General features: G+C 43.5%; 1 protein-coding gene across 2 annotated transcripts in view; it reads left to right on the forward strand.

Moving 5' to 3' along the window:
- RHBDL2 (rhomboid like 2) overlaps positions 1–15,593 on the forward strand; it is a 35,102-nt gene extending 19,509 nt beyond the window's left edge. Inside the window, exons 6-8 of one of the 2 annotated variants that reach the window (XM_032227947.1) lie at positions 10,370–10,430; positions 12,232–12,293; positions 12,398–13,691. In XM_032227947.1, the coding sequence (XP_032083838.1) occupies positions 10,370–10,430; positions 12,232–12,293; positions 12,398–12,439 (165 nt within the window). In that variant the 3' untranslated portion in view covers positions 12,440–13,691. Of the gene's footprint in view, positions 1–10,369; positions 10,431–12,231; positions 12,294–12,397; positions 13,692–13,763 lie in introns of those variants that run through there. The other variant, XM_032227946.1, reaches the window with a different exon arrangement.
- The last annotated feature ends 2,751 nt before the right edge of the window (positions 15,594–18,344 follow it).

Consider the following 18,344-nt stretch of genomic DNA (forward strand, 5'->3'; position numbering starts at 1 on the left):
ACAGAAAAAGCATCAAAGCCAAAGTGGAAAATCCGTTTAGAACAAAAAATCAAAAAATTAAGGGCAGATACTAGTAACTTAAAGAACATGCATGAGCAACGGCTTAAAAACAACAAAATCATAGATCGGCTAATCAGAAGATATAGATTGGATACAAGAAACATCAATGAAGCTGTAGAGATTGTAAAACAGCAGATAACAGCAACAGCTAGAAAAATTGAAAGATATGAGGCACGAATCATCCAATATAAACAAAATCAGCAATTTCGATCAGACCAACGGCGTTTTTATCAAAGTCTTAATGTGAATGGTGACACCAAAAGTGAAAAACCAGAAAAACAGGCCACAGTTGAATTCTGGAAAGAATTGCGGGAAAATGCAAAGGACTACAACAAGGAAGCAAAGTGGATACATGACTTTGAGAAAAGCATTGGCAACAAACAAATGCAAGTATTAGAAATAACAACTGAGATGGTCAAAAATCGAGTTAAAAAGGTAAAGAATTGGACATCACCTGGAAAGGACCAATTACATGGTTTCTGGCTCAAATATCTGACCAGTTTACATGCAATATTGGCCAGGCAACTGAATGAAATTTTACAAAAGGGCCAAATTGATGAATGGTTGACAACTGGAAAAACATACTTGATTCAGAAAGATGCAACTAAAGGAACAACACCTGAAAACTACAGACCAATAACATGCTTGCCAACAACCTTCAAATTACTCACAGGCATTATTGCAGATAACATGATGGATTATTTGGAAACAAACAACATCTTGCCAGTAGAGCAAAAAGGCAACAAAAGAAGGAGTAGGGGCACAAAAGATCAGCTTCTAATTGATAAAATGATATTAGAAAATTGTAAGAACAGAAAAACGAACTTGAATATGGTCTGGATTGATTACAAAAAGGCATTTGACTCACTGCCACATAGTTGGATCATAAAATGCTTAGAAACAACTGGCATTAGCAAAAATATTACATCCTTTACTGAAAAGGCGATGAAACAATGGAGAACTGAGTTGGCAGTAGGGAATGAGATCTACGGAATGGTTAATATCAAGCGAGGAATTTTCCAGGGTGATTCACTTTCACCTCTTCTCTTCATCATTGCAATGATCCCACTATCAATAATCTTAAAAAAAATGAAATTAGGCTACCAAACAGCCAAAGAAGCTGAAAAAATTTCGCATTTACTATATATGGATGATCTGAAACTCTATGGAAAGTCAGAAATAGAAATCCAATCATTGACAAACACAGTCCGAGTATTCAGCACTGATATTTCAATGCAGTTTGGCATGGAAAAATGCGCCACTGTATCCATAAAAAGGGGCAAAATCACTGCATGTGAGGGAATTGAAATGCCCAATGGCCAATTAATTAAATGCAAAGAAAATGAAGCCTACAAATACTTAGGCATTCTGCAGTTGGATAACATCAAGCATGGAGAAGTAAAAACTATTGTCAGGTGAGAGTACACCAACAGAGTTAGGAAAATTTTGAAATCTAAATTGAATGGTGGAAATACAATCAAGGCCAAAAATACCTGGGCAATACCAGTTATAAGATACACAGCTGGTATAGTTAACTGGACACAAGCTGATTTGGACCTTTTGGACCGAAAAACCAGGAAACTAATGACAATGCACTACAGTTTACATCCACGTGGTGATACTGATAGACTATATCTGCCCTGAAAATCAGGTGGCAGAGGATTATTACAAGTAAAGCAAACAGTTGAAGAAGAAAAACATGCACTGGCTGATTATTTAAAAGAAAGTCAAGAACATCTATTAATCGAAGTAAAGAACAAAAATCTACTGAAGGCCCAACAGACGAAACAAGAATACAGAAAAGATGTGATAAAATCAAGAATGGAGAGTTGGCAGAACAAAGCACTGCATGGCCAATTTCTGGAAAAAATAAAAGATAAAGTGGACAGTGAACAAACTTGGTTATGGTTAACAACAGGTACATTAAAGAAAGAAACAGAGTCACTAATCCTGGCTGCGCAAGAACAAGCTATCCGCACAAATGCCATTAAGGCCAAAATCGAAAAATCCTCTGATGATGCCAAATGCAGACTTTGCAAAGAAGCTGATGAAACTGTTGATCACATACTCAGCTGCTGTAAAAAAATCACGCAGACTGATTATAAATTGCGGCACAATTCAGTAGCACAAATGATCCATTGGAATTTGTGCAAAAATTATAATATTAAAACAGCAACAAACTGGTGGGAACATCAGCCTGAAAAAGTCACCGAAAATCAGATGGTCAAGATCTTGTGGGATTTCCGCATACAAACCAACAAAATACTGGCGCATAATACACCAGACATCACACTGGTTGAGAAAAATAAGGTCACAATCATAGACATCGCAATACCAGGTGATAGCAGGGTCGCCGAGAAAGAACATGAAAAAATCACAAGATACCAGGACTTAAAAATCAAAATTCAACGACTATGGCACAAACCAGCAGTGATAATTCCAGTGGTAATTGGCACACTGGGTGCTATACCAAAAGCACTGGAATTATATTTAAAACAGTTAAAAATTGACAAAATCACCATCAGTCAAATGCAAAAAGCCGCACTGCTTGGATCTACACGCATATTACGAAAATATCTACACGCATATTACGAAAATATATTACGACGTCCTAGGCCCCTGGGTGGGGCCTGACTAGTAACCAATGCCAAATCCGGCGAAACAACTGGCCGCTGTGATACAATTGTGTAATAACAACAACAACAACAACAACAACAATAAACAGAAGGAATAGAACTGGCAAATAGAAATATAGTGAAAGCAAAGGATGATGGTTACAAGTACCTAGGCATATTGGAAGCAGATAACATTTTGAATGGAAAAGTCAAAAGAGTCAATGCAAAAGGAGGGTACGCAAAATATTAAAATCAAAGCTGAATGCTGGAAACATAATTAAAGCCATTAATACATGGGCAGTTCCAGTAATACGCAACTCAACTGGAATCATCAACTGGACTCTGGCTGAACTGGAAAATCTGGACCGGAAAACACACAAACTTTTGAATATGTACCATGCTTTACATCCACGAAGTGACAGGTTGTACCTGCCAAGAAAATAGGGGGCAGGGGGCTATTTCAAATCCATCAAACTGTAGAAGAAGAAAAACGAAGTTTGAATGATTATGTGAACCAAAGTACAGAAAAATTGCTGCAGGCTGCGAAAATGGAGAACAGCATAAAAACAACAGAAACAAAGGCAGAATATAAGGAAAAACAGCTGGATGACAGATTAAATAGATGGAAAAACCAAAGCTTTGCATGGACAGCACTTGAAAAATACTGAAGGAATACGTGATGACAATTTGACATGGACATGGCTTAAGATGGGAACTATAAAGAAAGAAATGAAAGGTTTAATATTGGCTGCTCACGAACAAGCTAATGCCATAAAAGCGAAGATAAAAAAATCCACTGACAATCCAAACTGCCGACTTTGCAATGCCAAAGTTGAAATTGTTTCACATTTAACATGTGACTGCAGCAAAATCACGCAAACTGATTACAAAGCTAGACATGACTGAGTTGCTAAATTAATCCATGGTCATTATGTAAAAAATACAACTTTCCTGTATCCAAAAAGTCATGGGAACATAAAGTCGGAAAAGTTGTCGAAAATGAGAAGGTGAAGATCTTGTGGGACTTTCAAATACAAAAAGATTGACATTAGAACACAACATGCCAGATATCACAGTTGTCGAAAACTGAAGCGTACAATTTATTGATATTGCTGTACCAGGAGATGCCAGAGTCAAAGAAAAAGAACTAGAAAAAATAACAAAATATTGTGACCTGGCCAGCGAAACTACGCGATTATGGATGAAATGTGACAGTGATACACATTGTCATCAGGGCACTTGGTACCATGTCCAAGAATTTTATAAAATACATCAAGAAATTACAGGTTCCTGCAACAACAGCAGCGGAACTGCAAAAAACTGCGCTACTTGGAATATCATACATCTTAAGAAGATACTTGGTTGATACCTAGGATGTTGCCAGCAACCCGTATCAATCATCAGCACCAGTCAATAATATTTGTGATACATTTTTCAATGTTCAGTTGATTGAGTTTCATGTTTAAAGAATAAAAGTTAATAACATAATATAACATATCATAACATACTCTCTATGCACATCCCCTTGTCATGGGGGAGGTGCTTGCAATGTTGAGAGATTGAGAGCTATGTTGGCCAATATTACAAGGGTCAACCCATTTCAGAAAGGTCTTAGCAGAAGAGCCAGACTAAGCCTATTGCTAACCCATTTATTATGATAAGAAAACAGAAAAAGTATCCTATACCAGATCAGTCTTAACCCAGGTCAATCAGGACCACCTCAGATGTTAGAGTCACTCAGCACCTGTTGCCGGTTGGTTAAGGGACTCAGAAGATGGCTGAGCAACCAGGGCCTAAGTCTGTAGGATTACTGGAAGAACATCAAGTATAGACAAGACAAAAACTGAACTGTGTTTCAAAATCACACCATCATGGACTGTAATTATAAATCGGAACCAACAAATTAGGACTAAAAGTGAATGTTTGAACATTGTAAAATAATTTATCCAGACTCAAATATCCCTGAACAACAATTAGAAGATCAGAGATTCATTACAAGAAATAAATGTTCAGGGAAGTAAAACTGGAAGAGATTCAGTAAAATTATGAAAATAAAAGACCCAAAGCCAATAGTAGAATGAAACCCAGATAACAGCAATTTAGAAATATGAAGGAAACAACTGATTGAACTACACACAACATTGCTTAGGAGAAGTAATAACAGCAGAAACAGTACAGGTCAAGTCTGAAACAGTGCATGAACCAACCTCCTGACAAGAATAATAAAAAGAGAAGGTTTTGGCATATTTAAAATTATCAGTAGAAAGCCCAAGACTGCTGGCATTGAAAGCAATGCCCAAAACAGACCTATAATAAAGGATGTGAACAAGGTGTTTGAAAGGATTAAAATAACATCAACCAAACAGACCAATCAGCTTGTCTACAGTACAGCTGTGGTGGTTACAGAACAACTGGGTACTGAAATTAGAAAACCAAAAGCAAAATTGTATTCAGTCCCAAAGTGGAAGATCAGACTGGATGCCAAAGAAAGAAAGAAAAAAAGAAAGAAATTAAGATCAGATGTGAGTAATTTTAAAATAAACATGAAAGTTGTTTTTTTTAAAACCAAAGAATGTAAAAGATCAGGACAAGTGTAATAAAAAATATTGACAATAGCACCAGGAAAACTGAAAAAGCTTAGGAAATCATAAAGGAACAAATAACAGCAGTAACTAGGAAAATTGAAGGCTTTGAGGCACAAATCATCCAAATTAAGCAAAAGCAGCTATTTCAATCAGACCAGAGGAGATTCTGCCAAAATAGAAATGACAATAGAAATTCTTTTTTATAAATCCAGTTTTGGAAAGATCTATGGAAAATCTTCTATAGGTAGTCTTTGACTTAGGACCATAATGGAAGCTGCCCATCCAGCTACCTAGGACTCAGCCAGCTCTGAACCTCAGCAGCACCAAGCCTACCTTACTGCTTTTTGCAAGATGTGCCCAGCTTATGCCTTGCAAGACGAGGCTCGGCTTTCCTCCAGAGGCTGCCTCATGGCAACCAGGTACAATTCTGCCAGCAGGTGCCATTTTTATCATTGTGTAGTGCTGGCTGGGGAATTCTGGGAGTTGAAGAACACAAGTATTAAAGTTGCCAAGTTTGGAGACTCCTGCTCAAGCGGGCTCCGTTTGTTATGTGGCTGCACAAACAAGTGGCTTGTGAGGATAGCACAGGTTTGCATAGCGAAAAATTGAAAAAATAATTTTTTCCAATGAAATGAACAGTGAAAGATAATGAAAAATAGTTGCCAAAAATGATCAGGTTAAAATATTGTGGGATTCCTGAATACAGACTGATAAAATCTTGGCTCAGAACACACTAGATTTAACTGTGGTTGAAAAGGAGAAAGCATGGATAATTGAGATGGCAATGCCAAGAGATAGTAGAAAAAATAGAGAATAAAATTCTAATAGAATAGATCAAGATCTGAAAATTGAAACTGAAAGATTATGGCATGAGCTGTGATAATCTCAGTAGTTATTAGCACACCAAAAAAATCTTTCACAGCATTTAGAAAATCTGCATTGACAACATTTCTGTTTATCAATTGCAAAAGGCCAAATTGCTTGGATCTGAATATACTCTGCTAATATGACATCCCATATGGTTGGGAAGAACTGAGTGCAAATGAAAGCCAATTCCAGCTAAGAGCAAGCGGCTATGGCTTCCATTGTTGTGAACAGAGACTGTAATAGAGCAATTGGGTCTAATCTAGGGTGACCAGATGTCCCGCATCTGGTGGGATAGGCACGACTTTTCATCATTTTTCCCGCGTCCCGCACGGTTCTCAAAAAACCCCGCTCACTGATTGGCCTGGACTCCAGCCAATCAGTGAGCTGGCTGGGATGGAAAACATGGCGTGCTTAAAGTTTTCCATCCCAGCCAGCTCACTGATTGGCTGGAGTCCTCTTAGCATGCCGCATGAGTCGCAGGAGTCTCCATTTCTTTCGCCTTTGCGGCCGTTTGCTTTGTTTTGCTGCTTCACTGGTGAGTAAACCGGGAATTAGTAACCTGCGCGGGGTTAGTGAAACAGCTGCCGCCGCCCTCCTCCCCTTCCCTGTGTGAGAGAAAGGCGCCCACTCGCCAAGCGCCGCCGCGCTGGTTTCTTCGTGCCCCTCCCATCCCTCTGCCTCCTCACACCTCCACGCAAGAGCGGCGGAGCGAACGAGCGGCCACGGCTGTCGTTTTAAACGAGGCTCCGCTCGCTGCTCATCCCGCTCCGAGCTGGGAAAGGGGCGCTTTGGCAGGGCTTCCGCAGCGCCCCCAAGGACCGTCGCGCCAGGTCGTCGTCTGCTGCTGCTGAGGGCCTTTAGTAGCCGGCGCGGGGTTAGTGAAACAGCCGCCGCCACCGCCCTCCTCCCCTTCCCTGTGTGCGAGAAAGGTGCCCGCTTGCCAGCCCGCGCCAGCCCGCTCACCCTTGGGCTCCGGGGGCAGCACCTTCCCAGCTCCGCCGCTGCCGCGCTGCTTCCTTCGCGCCCTGCGGAGTTTTCCCTGTGTCTCTCAGGTCGTGCCCATCCTGTGTGCGAGAAACTCCGCAAGGCGCGAAGGAAGGCGCTGGGGAGGTGCTGCCCCAGAAGCCCAAGGGGGGGCGGGCGGACTTGCGAGACGGCGCCTTTCCATGTGTCTCCCAGGTTGCGCCTGTCCTGTGTGCGAGAAAGGCACCTGCTCGCCAGCCCGCGCCAGCCCGCTCACCCTTGGGCTCCGGGGGCAGCACCTTCCCAGCTCCGCCGCTGCCGCGCTGCTTCCTTCGCACCCTGCAGAGTTTTCCCTGTGTCTCCCAGGTCGCGCCCGTCCTGTGTGCGAGAAACTCCGTAGGGCACAAAGGAACCAGCGCGGCAGCGGCGGCGTTGGAAAGGTGTGGCCCCCGGAGCCCAAGGGTGGGCGGGCTGGCGAGCGGGCGCCTTTCCCTGTGTCCCCCAGGTGTGGTTGGGAGGGAAAAGCGCTTGGCGCGAAGAAGGACTTCCAACCAGCGGAACCCCCAATCGCCAGGGGCATCGGACTCCAAATCCCATCGCAGGAATCCCCACTCGCCAAGATCGTAGGACTCCAAGTCCCATCCTCTCCGCCCGTCCCCACCAGCGCAGCCCCTGGCGCAATCGGGCTGTGATCGGCGGGCGTCCCTGCTGCAATCCGCGCCGCCCGCCGCATCAGCCGGAATCTAATTCAAGTGATCTTAATCTTGACAGCGTTGTTGGGGTCTGCGGGTGAAGAAATTACTTTAATCAGTGGGGTAAAGTTCTTTCTTTTGCTTGCCCGAGCTCTGATGTGGGGGAAAGAGAGGACTTTCCTTATGCCCGCATCAGAGCTGGGGGGGGGGGGGAGAAAGGACTTTACACCACTGATTAAAGTAATTTCTTCATCCCAACAACGCTGTCAAGATTAAGATCTCTTGAATTACATTCCGCTGATGTGGCGGGCGGCGCGGATTGCAGCAGGGATGACCACCGATTGCAGCCCGGCTGCGCTGGCGGGGACGGGCGGGGGGGATGGAACTCCCCACTCGCCAAGATCGTAGGACTCCAAGTCCCATCCCCTCCACCCGTCCCCGCCAACGCAGCCCCTGCTGCATCAGCCGGAATCTAATTCAAGAGATCTTAATCTTGACAGCGTTGTTGGGGTCTGCGGGTAAAGAAATTACTTTAATCAATGGGGTAAAGTCCTTTCTCCACCCCCCAGCTCTGATGCGGGCGTAAGGAAAGTCCTCTCTTTCCCCCTCATCAGAGCTCGGGCGAGCGAAAGAAAGAACTTTACCCCACTGATTAAAGTAATTTCTTCATCCCAACAACGCTTTCAAGATTAAGATCTCTTGAATTAGATTCCGCTGATGCGGCGGGCGGCGCGGATTGCAGCAGGGACGACCACCGATTGCAGCCCGGCTGCGCTGGCGGGGACGGGCGGGGGGGATGGGACTCCCCACTCGCCAAGATCGTAGGACTCCAAGTCCCATTCCCTCCGCCCGTCCCCGCCAGCGCAGCGCCTGCCGCATCAGCCGGAATCTAATTCAAGAGATCTTAATCTTGATAGCGTTGTTGGGGTCTGCGGGTGAAGAAATTACTTTAATCAATGGGGTAAAGTCCTTTCTCCCTGTCCCCCCCAGCTCTGATGCGGGCGTAAGGAAAGTCCTCTCTTTCCCCCTCATCAGAGCTCGGGCGAGCGAAAGAAAGAACTTTACCCCACCGATTAAAGTAATTTCTTCACCCGCAGACCTCAACAACGCTGTCAAGATTAAGATCTCTTGAATTAGATTCCGCTGATGTGGCAGGCGGCGCGGATTGCAGCAAGGAGGGCCGCCGATTGCAGCCCGATTGCGCCAGGGGGTTCCGCTGGTTGGAAGAAAGTCCTTCTTCGCGCCAAGCGCTTTCCCCTCCCAACTGCACCCCTCTCGCGTTCTTCGGCCCGCTGGACCAATGGGGGCCCGGGGTAGGCGGAGCCCGGCGAGCCTCCAGGACTGAGAAATTGGAAGGAGCAAAGTTGCGAACGCTCCGAGGAGTGAGTAAAGCGCCGCGCTCGGAGGAAGTAGCGGCACATGATTGGAGCGGGAAGAGGGGCTGAGTTGGGGCATCCTCGGCATCCCCAGGGTGATCTCCGGGCCCCCGGCTTCCCCATCTCCTCTCCTATGGGGAGATGTGCATCATAATGTTGTAAGCTGCCCAGAGTTACCTGTGTGTGAGGTGGGCTGCCCTATGCATTTGCATGTGTGCGCTGGAGAGAGAGTGAAAAAGAGAGGGAGAAATAATTATATTAATTAGATAGATCAGTGTTTCTCCACCTTGGAGACTTGAAAGTGTGTGGACTTCAACTCCAAGAATTCTGGGAGTTGAAGTCCACATACTTTCAAGTCTTCAAGGTGGAGAAACACTGAGATAGATGATAATGAGATGAGGGAGGGGGGGAGAGAGAGAGAGACCATAACTAGATAGACAGATAGGCAGGCAGATAGACGGATGGATAGAGAGAAAGAGAGAGAGATAGGTAGGATGGAGAAAGAAAGGGGGAAAGAGGGAGAGGGATACCATACCATAACTAGATAGACAGATAGGCAGGCAGATAGACAGATAGACAGACAGACGGATGGATGGATAGAGAGAGAGAGGATGTGTATAATTAAGGTGACCAGACGTCTCTAGCGAGGTCGCGGGCTGGCAGTAACCGCCGCGGCCAGCTCCCCCCCCCCCCCGGTCAAAGGTGTCCCTCTTTACCAATCTGAAAATCTGGTCTCCTTAGTCTAATCGTTAAAGCACCAAGCTAGAGACTTCTTTGTCTGCCACATCTGATGAGGTTGAAACTCTGGCATAGCTCTCCTCTTGCTCAGCGCAGACAAGCCCCACAACCACATCAAAGTAGTGCTTCCTTGTGGATAAAAACAGAGCAGTTTGGTTTAGTGGTGAAGGAGGCACCAGGCTAGAAACTGGACACTCATGAGTTCTAATCCTGCCTTAGGCACGAAAGGCAGCTGGGTGATTTTGGGTTAATCGACAGGGGATGGTGAGTTGTAATCTCAGGACAGCCGTGAAAGCCAGCTGGGAGGCTTTGGGCTAGTTATGGAATCTTTTAAGATCCTTTCAAATCTCCATATTCTATAATTCTGTGATCTTGATTTAATTCTTTGGTAATATAATTTTACTTTCTGGTAAGTAACTTATAGCTTGAAATGGAATTGTTTTAGAGTTTGTTCATGTCTCTTTTTCTTTCAGAACTTCCGAGAAATGATTCCTCTCTTTGGAATTGCAAGACTACTATTCATTGGCTTAATAGGTAACTTTTTTAATGTTCTCTTCTCTGAGCTAAAATTGGAGAATTCGCCATTCTGCTTTTTCTGACTGTCCTTAGTGAAGCACATGTACACTTCTATTCTTCTTTCACATGCAGTTATTCAGGGGGGAGGGGAGTTTGTATTTTGGCATCCTCTTACAGTTTGGATAAGGGTGGTATGTTAGGATATTTAAAATAAGCCATGTTCTGTATAATATCAGAAAAGCTACTGGGGTTTTTGGGGGTCTTATCGAAGACAAAATATACTTAGGGATATTTGCAATGGAGCTGTTACTATTATTTTTAATAGTAACTTTGGGGACAAATTTTGAACTGAAGGGATTGTGGGGAATTTGGAAAGGAAATTTGGAGTAGTGACTGACTACAATGCATTAAATGGCTTCTCACGTTCATTTTTGCTTTGCAAAAGAAAAATGATAGTCTGAGGAATCTGCTATTAAAATTTGTAGTAAATTTAACAAGTACTTGGTGGTTGCATGCTGATATAAACTGAGAGGTGAAAAAAAGAGGAAATTTGCCTGGTTTCTTCATTCAGAGGTTCTGTAATAAAAGATCATTATGAAATGATGCCTAAGAACATCCTGCCATCCCCTAGCTAGCTGGGAGTTTCTAGGCTTCCTTCCCAGAACTTCTCCATTTGACCAAGTGCTAGAAAAAAACAGGAAAGAAGGGCACTTTGGATCTTTCCACACAAAACTCAGAAATACAGAACTTTATCATCCTTGTACTAATTCTGAAACATGAGGCTGGGCAGGCTTGCATGTGCAAAAATGAAAGGAGAAAAGGGGAAAGGAAAGGCTTTTATAATGTATTTAAAGCCAATCTATGGATAGAAAAAAAGATTATTGGAAAAAGGAAAATGTGCAAAAACAAGTGTATTCCAAGTAAAACCAATGCAATCAACCCACCCAAATCAGTCACTTGTTGCCCCTTTGACCAATCCTTGGGTTTTACCAGATGTTTATTACAAAGAGAATAGCTGGAAAGAAATCACCTGTCACTTGTTCTGGGTGCTTTTAAGAACTTTGGTTTCTGGGAAATGGGCAATATATTTAAACCTTTGCGGGAGACTGATTTTGGCTTTGCCCAATCAAGGACAGTGCTGTATCATGATGCCCTGGCCAAAGAAGCAAATTGGGAATTATTTTGGATAAAACTCACCTTAATGATCTAGAAGAAATCGTAAGGGGCATTTCATGGGAGAGGCTCTATTAAAAAACAAAAGCACAATTTCATTTTCTCAGCCTAGGATCAGGTTATTAGGTACCGTCACACCAAAGGTTTCTTCACCTATGCCTTTTAAATCATAGTTATCCATAACATTTTGTTGGCATCTTGTGTGATCTGTCAGTGGTTCCCATGGCTTCTTAATGTAGCATACTCTGCAGACTAAGTGAGGCAAGAAGGCAGGCTTTGTGGTATGCCTTGCAGAGGGCACAAATAAGGGGCTGCTTTCCCCAAGTCCCCATTCCTGAGTCCACCCAAGCTATCAGTATTAATGGGGAAACCAGTCCAGTCTTTGCTCCTTGAACCTTGTATCTTGCTATGCTCCACGATGTGTTTGGGGGAAGAGAGATTATGAAGTAGACTGGACAGAGAAGGCGACTCCAGCTTTGTATGGCCTTTTATGGAGAGTCTTGGATTTCACGGCAGGGCCAGGGCCAGAGCCAGAGCTCTCTGCTTTTTTAAATGATACCTACCTACTTATTCTTTTGGGAACAATCTCTCGATTAACGTGCAACACTGAAAAGTTGGTTTCTGACCATTTGCCTTAAATTCTTAGTTGGAACAGATGTAGGATTTGCTTTGTACAGAAGATTTCTCTCTCCTTCAACTGGGATTCAGGTGAGTCCATATTTTCTGTTAAAAACTACCTTCACTCTCTTAACTTGCTGCCAATTTGCCGCCAAAGCTGATAAATAATCTGTCATTCTTTTATTAATTTTCAGTGCAAACTTACACCAGGTACTTTTTCTTATCACATTATCTGAATGTTGCATTTTCTCCCTCTATATCTTGTATTCCGCTGATTTGTTCTCTCCTTTTCCCTTTTCAGCACAAACCTCAGGATAATTAATTAATTACATTTTTATGCTGCCCACCTCCTCTATAAGGTGACTCTGGGAGGCTTGCAAGTTGTAAAACAAATAAAATATATTAAAATGTTAAAAACATGCAGATTAAAATTTTAAAGACTATACAAAAACCCAAATTAAGAAATGGGCAGCATGGGGGTGAGGTCTTTACCTGGTCAACAATCTCCAGCAGTGAACACGCCCCTCAGGATCCCAAGCCAACCGATAAAGTCAAGTTTTAATAGCCTTCCAGAATTCCAAAAGGGTGGGAATAGTTCTCACCTCCAGTGGTAGAGTGTTCCACAGGGATGAAGCCACAGCAGAAAAGGTTCTTTTCCTTGAACCGACCTGCCAGATTCCTTAGCAGACGAGATCCATAGCAGACTTCTTCCATGGTGCAAGTTGAACATGCTAAGTTCCATTGGGAGAGAAGGCTCCATAGGTACCTTGCATCCATGCTATACAGAGCTTTAAAGTTAACAACCAACACCTTGAATTGGATCTGTAAGCATCCAATGCTTACAGTACTGAGTTGCTAGCATGGACCTGATTAGTTCTAATCCTAATACCAATTTTGTTGTATTTAAGTACAATGACAATAAAGATTATACTTATTACTGGGCAATCTGTGTAACCAATGCAGCTTGCCCAGTAATGGTATTAGGATTAGAACTAATCAGGTCCATGCTAGCAACTCAGTACTAGAAATTCTAACTATGACTGCATTTTCTCCGTATGAATAGAACATCCTATTCAGAGATGCAGTTTGGAGATGTGTTTTTAAGAGGAAAGCAATTATTTCACAGAGGCCCCGAATCAAACGTTCTCATCAGAATTGGGTACACTGAGAGGGGGAGGGAGGGAGGGAGGGAGGGAGAGAGAGAGAGAGAGAGAGACTGATTCTTTGAATACAATAGCTCTCTAGGGATAAGTTTGGAAACCTTCTCCTTATCTTCTAATTTCGTTCTTGTGGCATCTCCATTCTTTATCCCTGTTTGGTTAAAGGAGAGTCTGCTACTTGGGAGCTGTTCTTGCAAATCCTTTTGGAGCTGTCCTTGTTCATGCTTTGTAATGCTGGAAGCATCAAAATCCTGCATATTTGCCAATATTTCTGTTTTGGTTTTCACTAATGCTGCAACCATCTTTGTGTTGTCCTTTGGCTGTTTGCACCAAAGATTGACACTCCAAGCAAAAATACAGCCATTAAAAATATGTGTGTGTGTGTGTTTCCCCCCCTAAGGTTTCCTTTGTGGCCCACATTGCAGGCGGCCTTGCTGGAATGTCGGTAGGTTATGTCATATTCAGCAATTTTGATAAAAGTTTCATTAAAGATCCAAGATTCTGGATTTGTATAAGTGCATTTTTAATCTTTGTGGTACTTGCTGTACTGTTCAATGTGTTTTTCTCACCAGCAAACCAGTAGAATGCAACATTCAATAACATTGTATAATTCTGAAGGATAATTTTCAAAATCTTTTAAAAATCTTATTTTGTTTTCATATTTTTATGGCATCATCTTATACTTTGTATGAATATATTGTAATATGAAGCTTTTTAATTGCTAAATTGTTCAGACTTTTAGAGTCGTTATGATTTTGTTGACAGTCTTTTGCTAGAATTTTTTTTGTCAGTAATGGATTTGAGTTTTCAGCTCCTGCTTGTATCATCAGCATCAGTGACTAGATAACTGCCAGGTCTTCTGTCACCTTCCTTTTTGACTTTATTTTTCTAAGCATTGAGGGGCTGCTCCAATGACTCTTGCTTTTGAACTATACATGGCAAATTATTTGCAGTGCTGTGCCACTTTCATTTGCACAAAATCGTGCTGATAACTGACAAGCCGATCGTGTGCAGATGGCCTGCCTTGAGAAAGGTGAAAGCTTCCTGGTGTCCAAATGCTTTAGAAGGGATTCCTAAGATCATCAGCCTGCATTTCTTCCAGCATCATTTCATACCTCATAAATGGTAATAGACTGATTTGAGTGGACAAATACATTCATTTTGAAAGGAGGCCAACACATTTTTCATGAAAGGATGTTTCAGGCTGGGATATGGAACTGAAACAGCACCAATTGCCCTTGTGGGTGAAAAAAAAAACCTTACTCTCTGGGACCTTCGATACTTACTGTCCAGGGTATTCTTTTGAACATGTATGAGTTGGGTGCAATCTGCTGCTGATTCTCCATTCTGTGGAATTGGTTGTATTCAGTGTTGACGGGAGGATAGAATGTGGAGGATTTCCACAACTTCATATTTAATACCAATTGTTCCCTTTCCTGGGTAAAGAGGCACTGTACATGGCCACTTGGGCTTTGATCACTCCTAAAATGGATTACTGCAATGTACTTTACATGGAGCTGCCCTTGAAGAACCTCCACAAGTTTCACTTGGTCCAGAATGCAAAAGCAGAGGCAATTATGGGTGCGTTTCATTATGTCCATATTATACCTTTGCCTTGCAATCTATACTGGCTCCCAATTTGCTTCCAGGTGCAACTACAGGGGCTTGTTATTACCTATAAAGTCTTACATGACCCAGGGCCAGATATTTGAAGGATGGCCTTATTCCTGCATTTTTTATCCCTAGCATTAGGTCAGGCAGAAAGGGCTCACTTGAGGCCTGGGGTGTCAAACTGGCGGCCCATGGGCCGGATGCATCATGCGCAGCCCACCCCAGCTCCGTGAATGGGGAAAACGTCATGAAACATAATGCGATGCAGCAAGTTTGACACCCGTGCTCCAGGCCCTGTCAATCATGGATTGATATATGCAATCTCCCAGAAAACAAACGGCTTTCTCACCTGTGTCTGCCTCCTGAAACCCCATCGGTCCAAAGTTTGGCTGGTCCTGACCATGTTACCTTGCAGAAGGTCCAGAACACCTGCTTTCCTAGGCATGGGGGCAAAAGTTGGTGTTTTCTGGAACCATTTTGTGTTAGTTGGCCGATTTATATATATATCATGTACGTATGTGTATATATGTGTACACACACACAGAATTTATGTTGCATTTCTAAATCTTTATTAGCTGCCCAGAATCAAGATGGGTGGCCAAATAAATCAATTTAAATAAATAAAATTAAAACTTTAAATAAACAATTGTATGTGTGGTGTTTGGGGAGACTGAATAGAAAATGCTAGCATTTTTATTCCATAAATCTTGTTCCGTTGGTATGAAGAGATAAGCTTGCCCAAGCTCCCTCTTTAAACTGTAGCAATGAAGGAAGGAAAGTGCTTCTGTCACTGGTACTTCCCTCACAGATGTGCTGGATTACCATTCTCAAAATTCTCAACCAGCAAGTTTTGGGGAAGCAACTGTAATTGGCTTTCCATTGAGATGGAAAGAGGTATTTGGAAGTGTTTGGTATTTTCTCCTAAAGAGTATTCAAGGCCCCTGCATGTGTTCAAGCATAAGGCAAAGGGAACATAGTTCCAACTTCCTTTCTCCATGTTCTTCCAATAGGTAAACTAAATTAGAATACAGTACTGCAGGTTAACTCATTGCTTACTCCAGGAGTTCAATTCTGAGCGGCTCAAGGTTGATGAAGTCTTCCATCCTTCAGAGGTTGGGTAAAATAAGGACTCTGTCATCGGTCCAATTAACAAACCCAACAAACGTAGCACTCTCAGGAATTTTGAATTCCCAAAAGCAAAACTTTAATTAAATACACCATTTTGACACTGAAGAAAGCAAAACCGGCTCTAACTTTTCCAGCGCAATATTGCATAGTTAAAGAATAGAGTTCTCCCCTCCTCCCACTGGACAGGTCACATTGTCCAATTATGAATTGTTATTTTGTTTTGAGAATAGTTCATGTCTTGGCCAACACCTGCAGAAGCGTCCTTGGTGGGGGCTGGATTCTCACGGTTGGAGTCTGCAGCCTCTGCATTCCATCTTTCTCTTCCTTCCCACCAATTCTTTGGCAAGTTGAAAAGTGCTAATATTCACAGGAAGCATAAGCAAATTCAATCTTGACAGATCCAGATTGTTGGGGCAATTTGCTAACTTTTTAAATCGCTTAGAGGGCTCTAAAGCACTATGGGGCCTTATATAAGTCTAAGTGCTATTGCTATTGCTATAGCTACTGCAATTGTTATTATCCAAGAAGGAAACAGGCTTATGGCTGAAAGTAGTGACATTTAATCATGATAAATACAACAGTTGGGCTGAGAATAACTGATTGGCCCATCTGACACAGGTAGCGGTAGCAACAGCAGCAGCAAAAAGAAAGAAGAGCCAAGGCCAGGAAGGGAAGTATAAGAAGAGGGATTGTTATGTGTTGTGGGAATCCAGCTCTTCTCTACAAAGAAGTGGGATTCTACGTTGGCTTGTAATTGTACATTTCCTTATTGTTTTTACACAATTTATATTGCCCATGTTACTCTTAAGTGACTCTTAAGTGGCATACAAAGAAAAACATTAACACAGTTTATACATATAAAAAAGCCCAGAATCGGTTAATATATGTCGGGGTGGGGGGAATCATTCCAATTCTAGCCCCTAAGATTGTTTCTAATTTTATTTAGATTCCATTTTTATTATGGCAGCAAGCATATCTAATTCCTTCTTTCACCTGTTTCCCTCCAAACAACAACACCTCTGTGGTGGTTTGGGCTGAGAGAAGAGGATTGATCCCAGAGTCACCCAACCAGCTTTCACAGTTAAGGCAGGACTAGAACTTGCCGTTGCCTGGTTTCCACCCTTTAGTAAATAAACTGGCCCAGAGTGCGGTGTTTGTGGCTACTAGTATAGGCAGCATCCAGAGGGTTGGGGCAAGCAATATCACATCAAGGAAGCAATTCTGGCTTTCGAGGCCTACCTGGTGGCCCCCAAATCAACCCCAACAAGAGCCCCAGAAATTCTGGTGAGTGAGCCTCGGGACAAGCCATCATAGCCTCGACTCCAACCCGTGTGGGATTCATTGTCTAGTTTTGAAATAAACTAACACCAGCCAAAACTTCTGAGAGAGAACAATGGGGATTTTATTTCCTACTTCGCAAAGAGGTTACCCCCATGTACACGCAGATACAGTGGACACACCTTAACTTGGTCGGCAACCTGCGGCTGGGGTCGCATGCGCCTCTTTGGGCCCTCTGCTATGGCTCCCTGTTGGGTGATTCCACCACTGGCTGGCCCCACCCCTCAGCCTCCCCATCATTCTCACCTGACCTGAGAAAGTAAGGGCAATGGCCGGGAGGGGGGATGGAGTAGTGGCTGCAGCTGATTTTCCAGCATCTCCCTCTTGCTGGAGCTTTTTCAGCCCTTGTTCGTGCTGCGTGTGCCTTGGTCGCTTGCTCTCTGGCCCAAGACACTGACCCAACCTGGCCGGAACTGACTGCTGTGACGGAGCCCAGGAGAGTGCGCATAAGTGGGGAGACTCTTTTCAAGCGAGCGCCTGTCCACCCCACGCACGCTTTTGCTGCACTTTGGCCGAGCTCGGCCGCTGACTTGAGGAGGATCTTCCCACTTGTGCGCACCCTCCTGGTCTCGCCACAGCCAGCCAGGGAGTGGTGAGAAGGAGGGATGCAAGCACACAAGCAGGATCCTCTCCTGGGCTGAGATCAAGGACTCCTCCTTCCGCTGCCACCACTGCATCCTCAGAGTAGCTAGCTGAGCTGTGCAGGAGAGCCAGAGCTCCTCCCTTCCTGCATTTGGTGGTGGCAGCTGCTCCTCCCTCTTCCTGAGCTGATATGAAGGGAATCCCGTATGGGAGGGGGGGGGAGAGAGAGAATGGGATAAGGACAGAGAAATGAAAGAGCTGGAGGGAGAGAATGAGAGAGAGGAAAATAAATGAGAGAGAAGAGGGAAAGAAAGAAAGAGAA

The sequence above is a fragment of the Thamnophis elegans genome, chromosome 12, assembly GCF_009769535.1.
Source record: "Thamnophis elegans isolate rThaEle1 chromosome 12, rThaEle1.pri, whole genome shotgun sequence".
Taxonomy (NCBI): Eukaryota; Metazoa; Chordata; class Lepidosauria; order Squamata; family Colubridae; genus Thamnophis; species Thamnophis elegans.